This window comes from Epinephelus lanceolatus, chromosome 3, assembly GCF_041903045.1.
Source record: "Epinephelus lanceolatus isolate andai-2023 chromosome 3, ASM4190304v1, whole genome shotgun sequence".
In the NCBI taxonomy this organism is placed as follows: Eukaryota; Metazoa; Chordata; class Actinopteri; order Perciformes; family Serranidae; genus Epinephelus; species Epinephelus lanceolatus.
Genome location: NC_135736.1, coordinates 13,048,760 through 13,069,239, shown reverse-complemented (window position 1 = coordinate 13,069,239; position 20,480 = coordinate 13,048,760). Strand labels below are relative to the sequence as shown.

The 20,480-nt window shown below is 40.2% G+C and overlaps 1 protein-coding gene across 1 annotated transcript in view; it reads left to right on the top strand.

Annotated features, from left to right (window-relative positions):
- usp43a (ubiquitin specific peptidase 43a) overlaps nt 1–20,480 on the top strand; it is a 192,108-nt gene that overhangs the window by 94,348 nt on the left and 77,280 nt on the right. The window contains exon 6 of the mRNA XM_078165179.1: nt 2,440–2,584. Coding sequence (XP_078021305.1) covers nt 2,440–2,584 — 145 coding nt within the window. The remainder of the gene's footprint in view (nt 1–2,439; nt 2,585–20,480) is intronic.

Genomic DNA, 20,480 nt, shown 5'->3' with positions numbered 1-20,480 from the left:
ATCTGGAATGTTAGTGGTTTCGATAACACAAAACAGTAAAACAGTCAGCATGTTTAAAACCTCAGCCATGAAGTCAGTGAGTAAAATATTTTCTTCACAAGAGTAATGGCCAATACTTAAAAAGTAAAGCACAGGTTAAAAAAACAACATAGTCAAACCGAGTTCTCCGTTATAGCACGGTAACACTTGAATGCATGCACACAGTAAGCTGAAATGTCACCAACAAGAGAGAGGCAACAGGAGAAGATTCCAGAGGCGTGTTCATAAATCTTTCACCTGCCCGACAACATACTGTATGATGAACACTGCTGGGTTTGTTAAACCTGTGTCCACAGCAGCAGGAGAGTAAAAGAGAAGCAAAGACTCAAATGTCCTTTTTCATGGGTCATCAGCGCATTGTTCCACTATCTGTTGTTTAAGAACAACTGTACCTGTATGTCAAAATCTATTCTGAGATTTACTGTATAGTAAACAAGTGTCTGAGTGTAATAGAGGGATGAGATGAGTGACGCTCTTAATGTCATCTTTTGGCCCTCAGTGTCTGCTATTTATTTGCCTGGAAGTTCGATTTAACTTCATGTCAGTATTGATGCATCAACGTTCTTCTGTTTGATTTCCTGAGGGGCAAACATCTTTTAAAATCAGCTAACGGACCATGAAGTAGTTTTGAGTTTTTAAGGGCAGATTTACAAAACATTTAGCATTCTCACACAGTTCAACTTCTGTGTTGAATTATTCTGCAATCTAGCAGATGAATTGTTCCAATTTCCCTGGTTTCCTGAAGAGGAAATTCATTTCAGTTCACAGGATGAGATTTTCTTGTTATGCTGCTGCATCTCCTACACACCCATGGTCTGCCCACACAGGTGTTTTCACTTACTGATTAGACCTCTTCTCAGGACTGTGTGTGTAGACGCTGTGCTTAATTAACATCTCCCACTCTCCTCTGTAAGTGCTGTTGCATCTGTGAGAGTAGGAATACTCACACCGCCATCACTCTTATTGCTTCTGCCTTTAATTCCTACCAGTTTACACCAAAGCATAAATGCAAACAAAGCACAAAAGCATATCAGCGAATCGGGCTGTAACTAATGATTATTTTCAGTATTGATTAATCCCTTGATTATTTTTATGATTAATCAATCATTTAGTCAAATGTAAAAACAAAAATACCCAGAACCCAAAGTGACGTCTTAAAATGTTGTCCAAGCAACAGTCCAAAATCCAAATTTTCTTTATTTACTATCATAAATGATGAAGGGAAGCATCAAATTCTCACATTTAAGAAGCTGCAACCAGCAAATGTTCGACATTTTTGCCAAAATAGTGAAATGATTAATCGAGCATCAGAATGATCGGAGATTAATTGTCTTTCGATTGACTAATATCAATCATTTCAGCACTAAAGACAGAGGAGGACAGAAACAAACTCTGTGGGGCAAAGAAAAAACTTTTTTACCTGAAGCAGGTCATTTGACAGACACATGCACACACATACTCACACAGTCTGTCATACTGTCCACTTACTGTCTGGGAATGAATCATCATCCATTATAAGAAGTCGGATTTTAGTCAATTAAACCCATGGCTCGGTCTGTCTCACCATCGAGAATTAACTGAGTGAGTGAGTTAAGGGCCATTGCTATGGTTACCTGCCGTTTAATAATCCTGTCACACAGATTTAGCACTTAAATATAATTTAAATGGACATGTGCTAGTCAATCACAAATGAGTATTTTGAAACACAAATAAATAAATTATGTTAAAATAAAAACCTTCTCAGTCTGCACTTAAATATGTTGCAGCACAAACTATACAGTACAATTACATTACAGTACAATTTTTCTGCATCACTGTGAGGGCACTGAAGATATTTGACTTGAATATGAAACTAGGAAATACACTTTTTTGATAGATTTAAAATAATAATTAGAAAGAAACTTGTCCTCAGTGTAATTTCCTTTGCAGATGATCATGTTCTGAATTTTTATCTTGATGTATTTCAGTTGCCAAGTTTTGCTCTCTGAGTTTGTGTTTTTTTGGGAAATTTCTTTTAGTCTTTTACAAGCTGCTTTATGTGATATATTTCTAGGGATTTAAAGCAGCAACCTTCAGGGTTTACTTTGATTTCTTTGAGCTGATTACAAATGTATCCAGTTTTTATTTCCTCACTGAATTAGCCTGCTTGCACACATAAGTTTATTGGCTTATTCAGGTGAGTCATGCTCATGTAAGCTGCCACAGAGAGACAGTTTTGGGGCCATTGTGGCTCAATGTTTTTTTCCCTTTCAGCTAAATTAAATTTCTTTTTGTCTCTTGTGGGGGTTATTGGGTTTGCAGCAAGTAGAGAAAATCTGGTTCAGCCCTACAAGGATTGCTTGAGGCACTTCTGCAGGCACAAAGTTCACAGCGTCTCTGTTGTGTGCTCTCTTTCTCCAGGTCATCCTGGCTGAGTTGTACTCCACGGGTTTCCAGCGTTCCTTTTCGGATGATGATGACCTGACAGCAATTGCTGATAGCGACGTCATCTACGCCTTTCAGGCTCCTCCCCTCTACAGTCGTGGAGGCTCCGCGCCGCACTCAGGTAACTATGGTAACAGGATGTCCATCAAAAACACTGACGACAGTGACTTCCCACATTGGTAGTTCCTTTTTTTCACATTCCTCATTTCCAATCTTCTCTTTTCCAGCCTCCCGCTGTCCTCTTGATTAACTTTTATTGGCACTCATACTTTTGAACAGTTGTTCACTTTCAGTGAGTATTTTTCACAGGCAGACATTTTACTTTGGTGAGGAGCGGGCCAGTGTCTGCAAAGTGCTTTGTATTCCTCCTTTCATTCTGTTTCTTTCTGCATGAAAGCACCCAAACAAAATTAAATTAAATGTGTCTGGATGCCCGGTGCATGACATCATCCTAAATATAAAGTTTGCCTGAGTAACGTCTCACCTGGATGAGCTCCTACAAATGATGAAGTTATTCAAAACTCAGGGAAGTTATCAGATTTTGGGGAGTAAGAACCATGTTACTGTTGTCTATGAGGATAAATTTCCCTTTATTCAAGGGGCTCTCAGGTGCTTGCTTCCCCTCTCTCAGCGACAGAAGAGCTTCGTGTCCTTACACTATTTAGAGAGACATGGGGTTGAGTCAGCCTTGCATCATCACCGCCCTTTAAAAGCCCTTTCAGTCCGTGCAAGACACTGCAGAATGCACCGTTGATGAGTATAATGTACACACAAACACACAGACTGCTGTTCTGTAAAGCAAACTGCCTGACCCCTCTCAGTAAATGCGGCAATTTAGTATGAAGTCATCATCTTTTATAAAAGACCCTGACTGAGTGGCCCATGTTATGGCTCAAATATCTAAATATATAGGAAACAGAGAAAAGTGTTTCGTAAAGTGGCATCTCAACAATACATTTATAACAAAAGCCTGAGTCGCAGAGCAGGGGTGTGGAGATTGAATGACATGTGTTTACTGTACCATGCGTAAAGATAATTTTTGTTGCATTGTGGGAAGTGTAGGACCAGTGTTTATGCAGTGTGACCCATACTAGGACCTGAGAGTCAGGATGACACGAGCTCTGCTGCTTTGACGTTGACAATTCTTTTTTAAATCTGTCTTTTGTGAGTTCCTCAATTTTTAGAGAGTGCAGCTCTAAATTGCCGTAGTAGCTCTTTATATGTGTGTCTTGAGCTGCCCTCTTCTGACAGCAGTGGAATTAATTTCACATACAGACCTAGTTGTGATTCCTTACACCAAAGGGGTTCTATCAGTGTTATCAGGAGGTATTTGCAGCTCTTGAAAAGTCTAAAGGGGATTGAATTCACTTTCCTCCAAAAGGCCTTAAAAGGGGTTGGACTGAATTACCTTGATGTCACACTAACAGCAATCACTTCCGGGTAGACAACTGGAAAGTGATTCCAGTTGCAGAGATATGTGAAATCAGTTAGCCACCTAAAACAGTGAATCAGTTTTAATTGTACACTCTGTTTGGAATATGATCTTCACTTTACCTTATACACTAACCAACTGAGGCAGTGGTAGACCAGCAACTCCTGTGTTCTTCTAAGTAAAATTACTGTTTTTGTCAGTGGAGACTTGTGGCGGTGAGATCACGGCTTCAGTTTCCCGTTGGAAAAGGCTTTCTGATGGCAAGGTAAAGCAGTGAAAATATTCAAAATATAGTGTACTTCATTTTATTTAACATAACACAAGGGTTTTCTACCCAGAGGTTATTATAAAAAAAACTTTAATTTACCAAAGTCTTAAACACTTTGTCTTGTCTGGTGTAGGCAGTAACATTTTGCGAGCTGATCAAAGGGTGATGGTTGTCACAGTGGGTTATGCACTCAGGAGGCTGTTCAGTCCCACTTCTTGATTAGTTATCACCATCAGACCTGCAGCAAACATATTTCCTATCGCTAGCTACAGTAGATAGGATGCTTATGGTTTCATAATGGGCAAGTGTTCATATAGGCAAACATTTAAATGAACTTACAAAGATGAATAATTCTGAAATGGTTAATCCATCTATCCATTTTCTGCTGCTTATCTGGCCAGGTTGCATTTAATTCATAATATCATGAGGAGCTTTTGTTTTATACAGCTAGGAAGCACTGGGAAAAAAACAACAATTAAATAACTCTAGGCCTTCCCTACTGGCTTTCATCATTCTCTCATATTCTGGATGGTATGGTCATAATACAGGTACTAAATTTGGTGAACTTGGTGAATCCCACAGAAACCCTGTGAATGAGCGTACTGTATTTTGATTGAATAACCTTGTTGTGACATGGGCAGGTGATCATCTATTTTAAAGGTGTCGGCAATCATTCAACTTTCATTTATACCATCCACTTAGAGGGTGAGCATCCAGCAAAACACTTCACCTACAAAGTCAGTAGAATGTCAGTGAAAGGGAAATATCAGGGAGGTTACAGGTGCTTAGACAACATCTAGTGGAGTTAATGAAGCAAGGGCGAGCATCATCCTCTCACTGTAGGTGGATGGCAGTCAAGCTTTGAGGGTGAACATTCAACCAAAGGCAAAAAATGTTTGATTTCTCATCACTAAGGCAGCCTGTGTGAACCTTCTTTTCTCTTTATGGCATTACTTTCCGCTCGCTCCTATACTACAAAAGAGGGCTGTAGATCTCTTTTATCACGCAGCAATTACTTTAACAGATCAATGTTCACGTCTAAAAGGGGCTTAATTGAATCATATTACCGCCACTGTGAGTGTGAGGTCATTAATTGTGAATCTCTGTGGGGTACCTGTTAGGCAAGTCAGAGTGAGCCTTTGTCTGCAAGCCTTTATGGGGGTTTTTGTTACCTCTGACGAAGAATGACATCAATAATTCACATATGTGGTCATGAAAAATTAAGTCTCTTCACTTTCTCAACAGGAGGCATTGCTATTGTCACTTCACACGGTAAAAAAAAGAGGAAGCAGACACATATGGTGTGCTTTCACTCACAGTCACACACAGAAACACTAAAACACACACACACACACACACACACACACACACACACACACCGTGTAAGTCAAGTGGGTAATGAATCAATTAGAATTACACTGGAGAGTCTCATAAATACATGGCTCTCAAGAGAAAACCTTACACAAAACACACACACACACACACACACACACACACACACACACACACAAAAATGCACTTGTAATGAATCACACCTTAGCGCACACTGGGAAATGTGTCTTCCATTCTTGTGAGCAGTCTGACGAAAATGATGAATGGTCCTTATCTCCGAATAATTCATAAGATCGGAGCAGACAGATTCCAGGATATCATAACTTCATTTGGTGAGATTTATGTCATGTTATGTCAAGTGTAGCATCTGAATTTATACAATGATAGATTTGTTTTTTTGGCATATCTCTGTTGTGCATTTTGTTTTGACTGTATGAAGACTGTTTGGTAATCATCACATCGATTTTGACTATTCAGAGACACCGCCGTTGCTGGTGGTTTAACAAAAGTTATCGTGGTTTGAAGCAGTACTGTAGAAGTGTTACTATGGTTACAGAGGTTATGTAAGACCTTAATTACTCTGGGGCTTAAGGAGGCCTCTTGTTGCCAATCCAATATAGTCTCTCTGCTGTAAGAATATTATAGTACAGTACAGCACAGTGCACGATGACACACAAGCCAGACTGGTGTTTGTGTATGTTGTTGGCTCTACTTATTTCATTTGGTTCTCATCACATATGTCAGGTAGTGCAGAGGCCTCTTCCTCAGACTAAACAAGCCGTCAGCTACAGTATTGCCGCTGTCCATCATGTAAGTTTGTTTTTGCAGCTTCTGTGAAAAAGTCAAGCCTACTGCTGCCATGATGGATGGCAACATGAAAGGCCTATAAAACCAAGAATATAATGAAAAACACACGGCTCACGAGCAGATCTGTGACTAAAAGAGGTGTGAGCTTTGGCATATTCACATGTGAGTGATCTTTCTTTAAAAGGCAGAGGCATTTATAATTTCATTTTGATTCAATATTTTGTGATCACTTTATGCTTTCCTCTTATTTATGGGCATACGTTTTTAAAAAGAATACTTTGCGTATTTTTTAGGGATACACAGGTTTTGAAATTCTGGGTCAATGCTGATATCGATTGCCCAGTTCAGACCAAAGATTTGTGACGAGACAAGTTGAAACAATTAACTACTTGCAATGCACTGTTACGCAACGTTCTAAAAACCTGCCAGTTCACACCAATGCAACTGCATGAGATGGTGTACCATCTCTATGCAACAACTCTCTGTACTTCCATTCTGATTTCTGCTTTTCAGACTTATTTACTGGCTGAATATCATTTGTAGCTTCTTAAAATATGAATGAGGATAGTGAGATACTAGCTACAGTTGCATTTGTAATAGTGATGAAACAGTGAAAAACAGAAACAAAATAATAATTTAAATAACTAGCACCAATTAGTACATCAATGAGAACGTGTGTGTTTGTGGAGGGCATAAGCACATACACCGAGCAGCAACAGCGATCCACCATCCAACACTGGAGCACCTGAGGACGGAGCAGAGGGCTCGGCGGGGACGGAGCACCTGCAGCAGCAAGCAAACACACCATCTGCGGTCATTTTGACTTAACCAGCAGGCTTAACTACAAGCCGATTGACTGTAGAAACAGGTGATGTGCTTAATGTTCCAAAATCAGCCGCTGGCGATTTGACCAGCTGAGTTGCAGGTTACACCATCAGCCGGCTTGAGTCGAGCTCAGAGCAGCCAAATTTTCTCTGCAGCGTTCTTAAATGGTTTCGTCTCATCACTAATCTTTGGTCTGAACTGGGTTTAGAATAAGAATATGGTCGATAGCCGAAACCAGTGTTTTTATATTGTTGTTTATTTTGTTTTTGTTGTTATATTAAAACAAAAAATATCTACACCATCAAAAAATGACTGAACTGTTTTTATATAATTAAGCCCTTCATTACACTACCTAATTCAAACATTCACATTTATAAGACAACCTTTAATACAACTTTTCACATGAAAAACACATTTTAAAAAAGTGCTTAAAAAGCCTTTTTACTATATATATCAAAATTCCCTCTCTAATGTCTATTTTATATTGCTGTGAAAACATCAACAAATGTCTTCTTTAAACTATTTATTCAAGTTTCTTATCAAAATTTACATTTACATGATTACATTGAACACATCATGTGAACATTGTAATTTTACCTTCACCCAATACTCATTTTTACTGAATAGAGCTTGAACATATCATAATGTAACCAAATGCAGCCTCCTTGATCAGTTAGTTGTGGCCACCAGCTGCGTAGAGCTAACCTTAACTCGCTCTCCTGTCAAATTTAACACAGATCTGTTGTTCACAATGTAGCATTATCAGGGAAACAACAGAATGCATCCTCTGCTACGACGATAGTAAGCTTACTGCATCCTTTGGTCCCAGAGACATCTTGGGGAAGATCTCTGCTCATCCCAAACACGTTTTCTGAACAACAGTGTGATCACAGAGCCCATTTCCCAAACAGTCATTGTGTTCTTCTTGTACCTGCTCATTAATTTAAGTTTCTGTAATGACTCAGAACCAAGAAATCCAAAAGCACAGACTCAGAGACAGAAATATTCTTTAATCAGTCCAAAAACAAGCAGGGGTCACAAACCAGGCAGGCAGGCAGATCAGGCAGACAAAACCAAGGGACTAGGCAAAAAATCTTCAGACCAGGAAACAGGCAGGGTAGCCTAACAGGTAACAGGCGAGCCGACAGATAGACAAAGAATGCTGGAAAGCTAGGCAAACACACTAGACAATCTGGCAAGGAGCATGAGAATCTGGGCCAGTACAGTATATGAGGAGTGACTGATGAGCATAATGGGATCCAGGTGAGGAGATGGGCGGGGAAAACTCAGGTAAGGGGAATGAGGTGATTGCAGGGCAGATGGGTGTGGCAGGATCTGCAATGACAGGAGGGTTAGTGATCAGGCAGGTGAACAGCATGAGAACTAGTCACTAAGACGGTGAACCCGTGAAAGTTTCCGGCTGTTAGTCTCGAGCCCTGAATTGAGCCTGCACAAAATTGATATGAAGAGTAGAAAAACATCGGCCACTGCCATCACTGAATGTCATCTTATCTGCCAGTAGGCCGATGACAGTCAACAAAGAGAATATCAGTCAATATCGATGTTCAGCTGATACATCAGTGCATCCCCTCTGTCTTTGTGTAGACAGAAACACAGTTCAGTGATGAATTTACAGTTTTATGGCTCGGGCTGTACCGTCTATTCCTTAGATTAAAATTTTCAGTATTTAAAAACACGTATAGGAACTATATGGAGCAGTGGAGTCATGATCGGAACTACTGTTAATCTGCTGTATGTCCTCACCAGGTTGTAGCAGCAGGAGAAATGTGGTCAGTAGAAATAGTGTTCAGGCCTGACTAACTCTAGTTTTACGGGAATCTGTAGAAAAATCGACAATAATATTTTGTTTGTGCTCATGGGAGACACCCAGTTTTTATCTGTCAGCAATGGTAGATGTACATCATTTGGGAATAGGAATCTTTAATTGTAATAATTTCTCTCATTGTGATTATTAATTCTCAATCAGCACCTTTTGAGCATACATGATGAAACATACACCACATAGATATTCTACCCCTGTAGAGGTGATTTAATTTGTGATGAGTGAAACACTATGAAATGACATGCAAAAATGTATCTCAGGTAATGATGTATTTTTCAAACTCATCCAGAAATCAATTTATGCTCATAAAATTGGATTTGTGTGACAGTTATATTTGCAACAGAGAATAAACTCATCATGAAACCAACAATGTATTAGCTCAACAATCTTATATTTGTCAGTTTGTTTACTGACATTTTATATTTTTCCATTGAGCTGCTGCAATTCAACTCTAATTTTCTGAATTGTTCTCCCCCCCCAATAGAATTTTAGCAGCCGTATTATCAACTCATCATTTACAGAGTCCACTGAGAGTAATATATAAGGCAGTAAAGGGAAAATGGGACATGATGATCCAATCCACAATGAATAAATGCAAACATTCAAAGCATTATGATCAACTAAATCCTATTAAAAAGAAACAGAAATATAAATATGTTGTGTCTTCTGTAGAAGCTACTGACTGAAGTCAGCACACTAGTGGCAAAAACATAAGGTTGACAATGTGTAATAAACTGCTGACTGAAACAGAGAATTTAGTCTTAATATATTCTCAGAGAGGTTAGATCAGCGTGTGGCACAGAATTATACTTTTCTCCGTCTGAAAGCGGGCAGCCGTCACATACTGATGTCCTCCCAGGACTGTCTTTATCTCCCTGTCAAGCCACCACAGCATGACAATTTGTAGGTCTCTTGACAGCTGTACAGTGACTTTAAAACAGTAGAAGTGAGTTGCATGGCACAACCCTGCTCAGAAATGCTCTTCATGTACTGTCCTCCCCAGACTGGGAGAGAGGCAAGAGGATGTATGGACTAAAAATGTGCTTTAACAGCAGGAGATGGTGGGGAGGAATGACACGGGAATAAAGCAAATTACCACACTGCAGAATTTGGACATGCAGTGGCGAGAGCAGATGATGATTCTCTAGTGTGATATGGGGTTCATCATCACACCTCCTTTCTTGCTTTACCTCTTTTTCTTCCTCTCTGATCCTGAAAATGATATTTTTGCCACCGTGTTATTGCTGCTCCAGCAGAGGAGAACACGAAGGGGCTGCTGTTGAGACATTTTCACATGTAGGGTATTTTCTGCAAGCAAGAGAGCTTTTCAAATTTAGGGGAACGACCTCACTGTAAGGCCATGTTCAGAATGATAATAGCAGTAGTAATACAATCACAGAAATGCAGAATCCTCATTCCTTCAATGAGACCACTGCGTTTGCAGCAACGCAGTGCAGCTTTGTAACTATAAATGTCTATATGTGACATTCAGAGCATAAATATAGCAGCACACCACTGTTTGCTCTGTAAAGATGTAGTGGGGTAATGGTGTGCTGAGCAAAAAATGAAGTCACACTCTGTTGTTTGTCCTGTCAACCTGATCCAGCCTCTTGTGCATGTCAGTGCATGTGCATGTCCCACTAGCTAGCGTATTGCCGTCATTTTGCACTGCAGTCATATGGCTGTTACTGCTGATATTGGCATGGTGCTGTCACAGAAGCGTAGCACCCATTTTCTGGTTCCCCCTGGTTAACACTGTTAGCTCTGTCAGCGCTGTTGTCGCTGTTAGTGCTGTTTATAGAGTTAGCCGCATTAGCTGCTAGCCACCAACTCAGCCACATCCACACTGAGAATTGTGTGTGTCCAGACAACTCATACACTCTGAATGTCACGTAAAGCCCCTTTAACAGCCTGTTTTATGTCCCAGCCTCATAGTGTAATGACTTGTGAAGTTCCGGTGCCTCCAAGTGCTCCACCTGCAGATGCTGCCTGCCATTTAAGACAATTGCATGATTTCTAATCTCTGGACTGTGAAACTGAATTTGATGCCTCTCAGTTGGCTGGCTGAGATTCCACTGCATGCAACTTCTCTTGTTGATGATGTGTTGTACACGGTGAGCACCAATAAGAAGATGTACCTAGATTTGAAAAACATCAGGTCTCCAGTTCCACTCCCTCCAAGACGTGAGACCCTTTCACAAGACATACCCAGATTTTTCTGACATTAGGTTTCCTCCTCTAAAAGACAAAGTGGTCTGTTTGGTGTTCAAGCCCCTTCACCTGCTGCCTCAGGAGCTTCTTTTGCCTCCAAGACCTCCACCTCCTTAAGATATGCTTGACATTGAAGACACCACTGAGAAGAAGTACCCAGATTTTAAAAACATTGGCTTTCCTTCTCTGGATGATGGCGCTGATTCAAATCATCCCAATGTGGTGCCTCAGGAGGTTCCACTGCTTCCTAGACCTTCACCTGTTGAAACATCGGGTTTCCTTCTCTTGACAATGAAGTGCCCAAATTGATGCCACTCAGTTGGCTGTGTGAGGCTCCTCTTTCTGTCGACATTCCACACCTTGAAGAGAAGAAATGCCTCAATTTATCTACTGTCACTTTCCCTTGCCTGATGACATATGAGCCTAATGAAGTAGTCTGGTTTATTTTGTTACTTTTTTTCTTGTCCTCTTAAATACAGTCAGGTCCATAATTATTTGGACAATGATACAGTTGTCGTCATTTTGGCTCTGTACACCACCACAATGGGTTTTAAATGAAACAATGAATACCTGCTTAAAGTGCAGACTCTCAGCTTTCATTTAAGGCTTTTTTCAAAAATGTAGTATGAACCGTGTAGGAATTACAACCATTTCTTCACACAGTCCCCCAACTTTAAGGGCTCATAAGTATTTGGACAAACTAACATAATCATCAATTAAACAGTCAGTTTTAATACTTGGTTGCAAATCCTTTACAGTCAATGACTGCCTGAAGTGTTGGACACATAGGCATCATCAGATGCTGGGCTTCTTCCCTGGTGATGCTCTGCCAGCCCTTTACTGCAGCCGTCTGCACTTCCTGCTTGTGTTTTGGGTGTTTTGCCCTCAGTTTTGGCTTCAGCAAGAGAAACGCATGCTCAGTTGGATTCAGGTCAGATGATATGACTTGGCCATTGCAGAACATTCCACTTCTTTGCCTTAAAAATGTCTTTGGTTGCTTTTGCAATATGCTTCAGGTCATTGTCCAACTGCACTGTGAAGCATCGACCAATGAGTTTTGAAGCATTTAGTTGAATCTGAGCAGATAATGGTGCCCCAAACACTTCAGCTTTCATCCTGATGCTCTTGTAATCAAGACAAGACTTCACTAGAATAAATACAGAGGGTTTATCACAAGATGCAAACCATTGGTTAGCCTTAAAAATGGAAGGCCAGATTAGAGTTTGTCAAAAACCATCTAAAAAGCCTGTACAGTTGTGGAACAGCATACTATGGACAGATAAAACAAAGATCAACTACCAGAATGATGGGAAGACAAGAGAAGGGAGAAGGGAAGGAACTGCTCATGATCCAAAGCACACCACCTCATCAGTGAAGCATGGTGGAGGTAATGTTATGTCATGGCCATGTATGGCTGCCAGTGGAACTAGTTCTCTTGTATTTATTGATGATGTGACTGCTGAGAAGAGCAGCAGGATGAAAGCTGAAGTGTTTGGGGCTACATTATCGGCTCAGATTCAACCAAATGCTTCAAAACTCATTGGACGATGCTTCACAGTGCAGTTGGACAATGACCTGAAGCATACTGCAAAAGCAACCAAAGACATTTTTAAGGCAAAGAAGTGGAATGTTCTGCAATGGCCAAGTCATATCATCTGACCTGAATCCAACTGAGCATGCGTTTCTCTTGCTGAAGCCAAAACTGAGGGCAAAACACCCAAAACACAAGCAGGAAGTGCAGACGGCTGCAGTAAAGGGCTGGCAGAGCATCACCAGGGAAGAAACCCAGCATCTGATGATGCCTATGTGTCCAACACTTCAGGCAGTCATTGACTGTAAAGGATTTGCAACCAAGTATTAAAACTGACTGTTTAATTGATGATTATGTTAGTTTGTCCAAATACTTATGAGCCCTTAAAGTTGGGGGACTGTGTGAAGAAATGGTTGTCATTCCTACACGGTTCATACTACATTTTTGAAAACAGCCTTAAATGAAAGCTAAGAGTCTGCACTTTAAGCAGGTATTCATTGTTTCATTTAAAACCCATTGTGGTGGTGTACAGAGCCAAAATGATGACAACTGTATCATTGTCCAAATAATTATGGACCTGACTGTATGTTTACGCATGAAAATGGGCCAAATTACATTTTAGTCTCATATTTAATCAGTCATGTTAATGATGAGAAAGTAATGATTAAAAATACCTAAACTGCAAAACCTTACAAGTAACAGAAACAAAGAATAATCAATTCTGGATCATTAAAGCCCAATGTGGAACATACCGTCTCGTCTAAAGTGATGGGCTGACAGACAAACATTGCCATCCCCAGATCCACACTGCTGCTAGCATGGCTGAAAGTATCAAAGACAAAATATTACAAGTACTTGAAAATGTACCCTTCCTTTCTAATTGTTGGTCAGGTATATTTGCCGGAATAAGACATATTATAATGGTCATCTTAGCTGTAATATGTCAACAGCACAATGCTGTAGGTATCGGATTTGCTGGGATTTTCTGGAAGGATTGATATGGACCAATAAATAATGATCATTCATTTTATAGCATGACAAAAAGCATTGAGAATATAAACCTCAGTGTTGAGTAAACTAACTGTCATGCTTTGTAGGCAGTGTTGCAAGAGTGATGCAGGGAATTCCTCTGTCGTCATCACCTGTTGTGTATTTCAGTGTGTGCGAGCAGGATTTCCCAGACTTTATCAGTAAACCGTTTCGGGGATATTGAATCAGCGCCACTCCCAGGTACAATAATGAGCTTTCACATTTTAGAGGAAATGGCAGCAGGAGGTCTCATGATGGAAAACACTGAAAAATCAATTAGGTCCAAAGCGTCACAGTAGCATCCTATTTCACCCCCAACAATCCAGGCAATTTGCACATAAATAGAGTGATAAAGCTCCATAATGCTGCACAAAGAAAAAGACTTCCTGCTGAATAGTAGCTCAGGGAAGCTTAGCGTGCTAACTGTGGGTGATGTTCACCTGGTGCCCTTGAAATTAAAAAGGTAGGACCTCTGTGATAATGGAGAAGTCAGTGAGGATTTGAGCAAAATGGACTGTGGGAGTTGAAAGAGAGGGGTAATAATCTAGATATTCAAGATGGAGATATATTGTAGATAAAGCAGTCCAAAAACCTTTACCAAGAAACACATAACACACCTGAATGAGACCAGTGGACCCGACGGCATCCTAAATGAGATGCTGAAACACACAGACTCTAAATTGAGATCAGCCATTGTGGTGAATTCAGATTGGTGAATTCACGAAAAGACTGTGCGGCTTTTCTGGCCGTTAAATAACAGAAAAAGAAACAGTGTCATTCTCAACTGCTAAGGGTGATATGCACCCCTCACTGCTCTGCCAAGCAAATAGTGTCTCAGTGTTCCTCTACTATTTGCACGTATTTAAATGAGGTCATATGCATACATTTGGTGCAAAATTGGCCATTTTCTATGCAAAAACAGTCCAGCTCACAAAGTTCAGTGCTAATAATCACATTCAGTTACAGTAAAAATTATATATCTTCAGAGAGTTGGTGGTAACTGAATTTATTGACAGACTGGGGCATTAAATCCGAAATATATTTATCTCTGTCATGTTTAAATTCCTCAGCTGAAGTTTTGAAAAATACGTCTGCACCTCGTCGTTCAGGACCTGTAGCTTAAGGTCTGAAAACAGTTTTCTTTTTCTCTCTGCCACTGGCCAGCCCACTGTTATCCCTACACAAAGGCAACATTTATACTTTATCACATGGATAATTGGAATCAGACGCAAAAAAGGGCAAATTGTACTCAGCTGCAAAACTTTATGTGTGTTTGTGCTGTTATTACATTAGTGCTTGTGAGCAGTTTAAAAACAGAAAACAGTATCAACTGATAAGTACCCCTAACCACAAAGCAAACATCTTGTGTGGTGTCCCATAAGGATCAATCCTCGGTCCTCTTCCTTTTCGTTTTTAATAACATAGCCTCTGTCTTCTCCAGTGGTTCCCATCTGGTGGGTCACGGATCAAAAATGGACCGCAATGGAATGGACCACAAGTAATGTGCGAATGTCTCAAGTTTGTAAGACACACACTTTATTTTGAAGTACAGCTAATTTACGTGCTTTTGTAAATCTGACCTTCAGATGAGGCAAGTAGTGGTTGTGAGTGATGCGCAATTCATGGTGCTATCAGCTGCCGAAATTCATTCTTTGTGAATTTGCCCCAAAGTTGGCTATTTCCTTGAGAGATTGAGTGAAGGACTGATAAGCCCAATTTTTAAAGTGAGGACAAGACAAACTCCTAAAATTACCATTGGATTTGCATAAAATCAGGCCTGGAAAAGATGTAATGTATTATGCTAAATTATCAAATTACAGACTTCATTAAATTGCATTGCACGACTGCTGCAGACTGGCAGAAAGATATGCAGCAGCCTGCCATGAGCTCTGCTAATCTGTGAGCCCCCTGTCTCATGACAAATAATTCATATCATCTGTGGTATATATTTATATCATATGTTTTCTTATTCATAGCCCTGCTGTTTTCCTGCCCTTCTATCGTTATTGTTTATTAAAGAGTGAATGTGTGTTTGTATGTTCAAAAGAGAGGATTCTCTGAGATAGCTGGTAGAGAAAGGAATTCCTCACTGGAGATAAAGGGATCTGTCAGGACCTGACTCACACAAACAGCATCTACATTCATAGATAGATGCAGTAATCAAAGTCTTGTCTTTGATTCTCACCCCTCCCTCTTACTTGCACACACTAAGCATGCAGTGTGGCTCCACAGTTGGCGCTCCTGAGTGTTCAGGTCCTGTCACAGCGAACTATGGAGCTGAGGGTAAGCTACTGTGTTGTTTCCATCAACCTACTGAGAGCTGTGTACAGATGGGGAGTCAGGGATTACTCTGAGGTGTTTATCTGAGCTGTCACAACCTTCAATCAGCTACTTAAAGTCAAGATAGTACTTCTGAACGAATGAACACACGCACGCACGCACACACACACACACACACACACACACACACACACACACACACACACTCACACTGTCGTCATTTATGTCGTCAGCACAATAGGTAAATCACTTCCCACAGTCACACACTGTCAGTTTCTTTGAGGGTTTTACATTGCTGATTCATGTCAGGAGACAAAACCAAGATCATAGAATGCATTCCATGTATTATATATGAGACTTTTTTTATTGAATTTTTTTTTGGCCATGTCCTGGCTTAAGTTGATAACACAGTGAAATTAGGAAAAACAGAGGTGCAATCACACAGTCCACGTACTAAACCCTGAGGCTACCAGGCTATTGTTTTTCAAAAAATCTTAGAATTTATCTTTCTTTTTTAAAAATATTATAATTATATTATAATTTATTAATAATATTTTTGGCCACATGGGGGCAGCATAAACAACTTGACATAAACATTGACATATCATCAACTTTTAAGTTGATATGCTTGTTTACACATCCAACAGAGCAACATTAACCATTAATTTGGTGTGGTGTTATATGCCTTTAATGGACAGGACAGTGTAGTATGAAGGGGGAGAAAGAGACTGGATGACAGGCAGCAAAGGGCCACAGTTTGGAATCGAACCCGTGGCCGCTGCAACAAGGATGATGCTTTGTACACGGGGTGCCTGTTCTGTCCACTAAGCCATCGATGCCCTGTGTAGAGCTTTTCTACTGAAAACAGCTGTCTTCTGTGTCAGAAAACGACACTATGAGAGCTGTGAGAGTTAACCAAAAAGTTGTGTTGCAAACAGCTCAAGGCTCTGGCATTCTTTCCACAATGAATGTCGGTCGACAGTTACAGTTAACCACCAGACACTCATTTCCTTTCACAGTACAGTTGAAGGTCCGCGTCAGCTCCTAGCAGTGAGCGAGAGGGCTGAGAGGTGAGCTTACCATCCTCTTACACTGACAACAGGTAAAAGTGAAACTAAGAAGTCAGAGTCAGTGTCTGTCCAATATCCAAATGAAAACTAACGTTGCCTTGGTGAGGCAGCTGCGACTGATCACAGTGTTTTGACTAGACTGGAGTGTGGAGCAAGAAATTGAAACATACACAGTCCACGCATAGGCTACAGTCTGCACAGTCTCATGCGACGTCTGTATAGGGATCTTTGCGACCATAGTGAACATTGGTGGATCATGACATTGATGTCGTGCGGACTACAGCAGACCCTAGTGGATGCTTGTGAATTTGCCTGAATGAGCTGAAACTCAATAAAAGCTCAGCTGAGAGGAGCTACAGTTCAGGTGATAATTCTCTGCAGATCCATTATTACAAAGTCACCTTTTTCATGTTGTTCCATTTTTTTCACATGCTCATCCTGCACATTGGTATAAAAAACGTTTAAAGTTGCTTTTAAAATATCAAAATCCAATGAAAAAAACTGGAACTGGTGTATGATTTCTTTGGTGGTTTGTATTTCTGGCATATTTAGTTCATAAAATATAGGGATCTTCTGTTATCATCAGCAGAAAACATAACTTGGGTAGCATGAGGACACACAATCCTGGGTGAAAATTGGTTTGAACTGATCTATTCCTTCAAGATAAGAGTATTTTTAGAAAAAAGATCTATAATCATGCTGCCATGTGTGTGCTCTTGAAGTTGCTCATGAATCGACTCATACTGAGAATAAGACATCAGGCATGCAAATGAAACCCTGCAAAGTACACATCCTCACATCCTGTGCAGTTCCATTAAGGCAATTACAGGTCGCCTAAAGCAAACTCAGTGCAGAAAAGCAAAAATATTCCAGGAACATTCACAGGGGAACTCGCGCCCCTCCAGTAGCATTCATCATTTAAAATAACCTGAAGAGAATGAAGGCAGAAAGAAATTTGTGTGTGTCTACACTTGGTGCTCTGATCACCACCACTGCCTCTGGAATGTGTTCTCAAATCATCGGGGAAATAACAGCAACACTCGGCTCAGCTGCCTTATGAACACAAATGATGCATAAATGCCTGTGCGAATGCCGACTTGAAAGCCCTCTCTTCCCACAAGCCTGTTAAAACTGAACCTACAGTGTAACTCACAACACAGCTTAATTGTGTTGAAGTGAACCAGTCGGCATGGCGGTGGACAGTCAATGAAGTTTGTTATTAAGTCTCTTATTTTAATGGTCGTGTTGGCCTGCAAGCCCTCTTCAGTTATTTATCATTTTGTCCTCATCTGCTCATTTAAATACTGGAATCTAAACCTTTGGTCATACTTGTCTTTGGTTCTGCAACATAGCACATATAAAGCATGTCTGCCATTTTTTATGTTATTTATTTACATAGATAAACAACAAAAATGTGCAGCACTGTGTCGTGGACTGTTGTTGGACTAATATTTGAGACATGATGTAACTAAGTGCAAAATACCGAGGGCAATTTTAATGCTTGCAACTTTTTCACGTGTTGTTTTCTGAATATTGTGCCCTCTAAAGAGAAGTGGGAGGATGAACTGGGTGCAATTGAGGGACAGTGGAGGAAGAAAGGTAAAAATAAAAAGGAAGTAAAAGGGTGGCATCAGGTGTATTTAGTTCCTCTCCTGCCGCCTCCCTAATCTGTCATTTTGCTGTTGGCAGAAAGCTCAGGTGCTTTGCTGTCAAGAGGGGCATTTGTGGTCAGATGCTGTTTGCTGCCGGGACCTCTGATTCGTCAAGGGCTAAGCCTAACGGCCCCCTGGGTATTTTTAGTCAGGTTTGAGGATTGCACTGACAGGGGTCACTCATTTGATCCCAAGCCACTTGGGAGGAGTGTCAGTTCCAGTCAGGATGTGGCCAAAATCCTCTCTTTTTTTGTGCTTCACTGTTTTTACACATCGGTAATGCACTGTTTGGGAAAATAAGACATCAGTGTTAAAAGACTTTTGCCTCCAGTGCAACAGCAAAATATGATTATCTACTTGAAATAAGGCTCAAAGGAGTAATGTGTCAATCAAGAGCCCAGTTCTAACTGGCAGAAACTGATCATCTGTAGATATCAACAGAGCAAGACTGCAGGTATTTACTTTTTAACACTGTCATGCTAAAATGGTTTTTATTCAGTAGCTTCAAGTTATACTTCTAATTCTTCTAATTTTGCTGCCCATCTTGCAGGACACTGTAGCAGAGGAGATATTGTATCTCAATAGGACCTTTATGGTTGAATAAAGGATAAATAAATGATAAAAATACTAAACCACTGGTGCCTTCCCATCAGTCAGCACCACTGACTATATAAAATAAAGAACGTAGCCACCATGATGTCACCAGTGGTGGGTAGAGGACTGAAAATGGATAGTCAAGTTAGAGTCCAAGTACCTGGTTAATTAATTACTCAAAAGAAAAGTTACTTTCTGTCCCATACAACTGAGATATAAATAATCTCCATCTTTTCCTCTCTACCCCTCTCTTCCTTATCAAAACATCAAAGATAAACATTGCACAGGAAAAATTAACATAGCTAATGTTAGTTAGACTGTAATGAATAGCCTTTGACACAGGGACGGGCAGACAGGAGATCAAAGTCGGATAAATTATGAGATAGGGATCAATATTATTGGCTCATCATATGAGACACATCAGACAAATGCTCAGGTTAGCACAACAAACAGAATGGCATGTGGGTCGATCACTATGACAAAGGCATAATAATACACCAGAGCTGGAAGACACACCTGCCGGTTCCAGGTGTGCCGGTCAGCTACAACAGCACCAGAGAGAGTTATGCATTAGAACAGGACTGTGCGCCGGTGATGCTCTGCCGTTGTAGGGGATGTGAATGGAAAAACATCCAACATACTAACCTAACACACATACGATGGCTTCACCTAGATGTATTGAAATGACTTTCAGTATCTCTGTTTTCCTTTTTAACCCAGCATATTAGCATAATGTTAAATTTAACAGAACCCGAGCTAGCTCACAGTAAACATCTACTCCTTTTACAACAGGATTTATGATTTTTCACAACTGATGAACAGATGTTAACACATTCGGCGACCATTTAACATAATTCTGTATTAATATTAGCTCTGTGTAAAGTGAATAAACATGATGTCAACCAGCTTATGCACCACTTGTCTGCCTTAACAATGCTGTTTACACATTTCAGCTGATTTATTTATCAGTTCTTCTAAGTGAAACTTAACACCAAATTTAGCAGCAGATCATAGTGAGATCAGTAATATGTAGTAGTAATAAGATAAATAACTTCCAAGCATTCATTTTATATGATATGAAAGAGGTTCAGTAAATCAGTAACACTTTCTCAGCCTAGATGACTAAAAACGTAATTCAAGGTG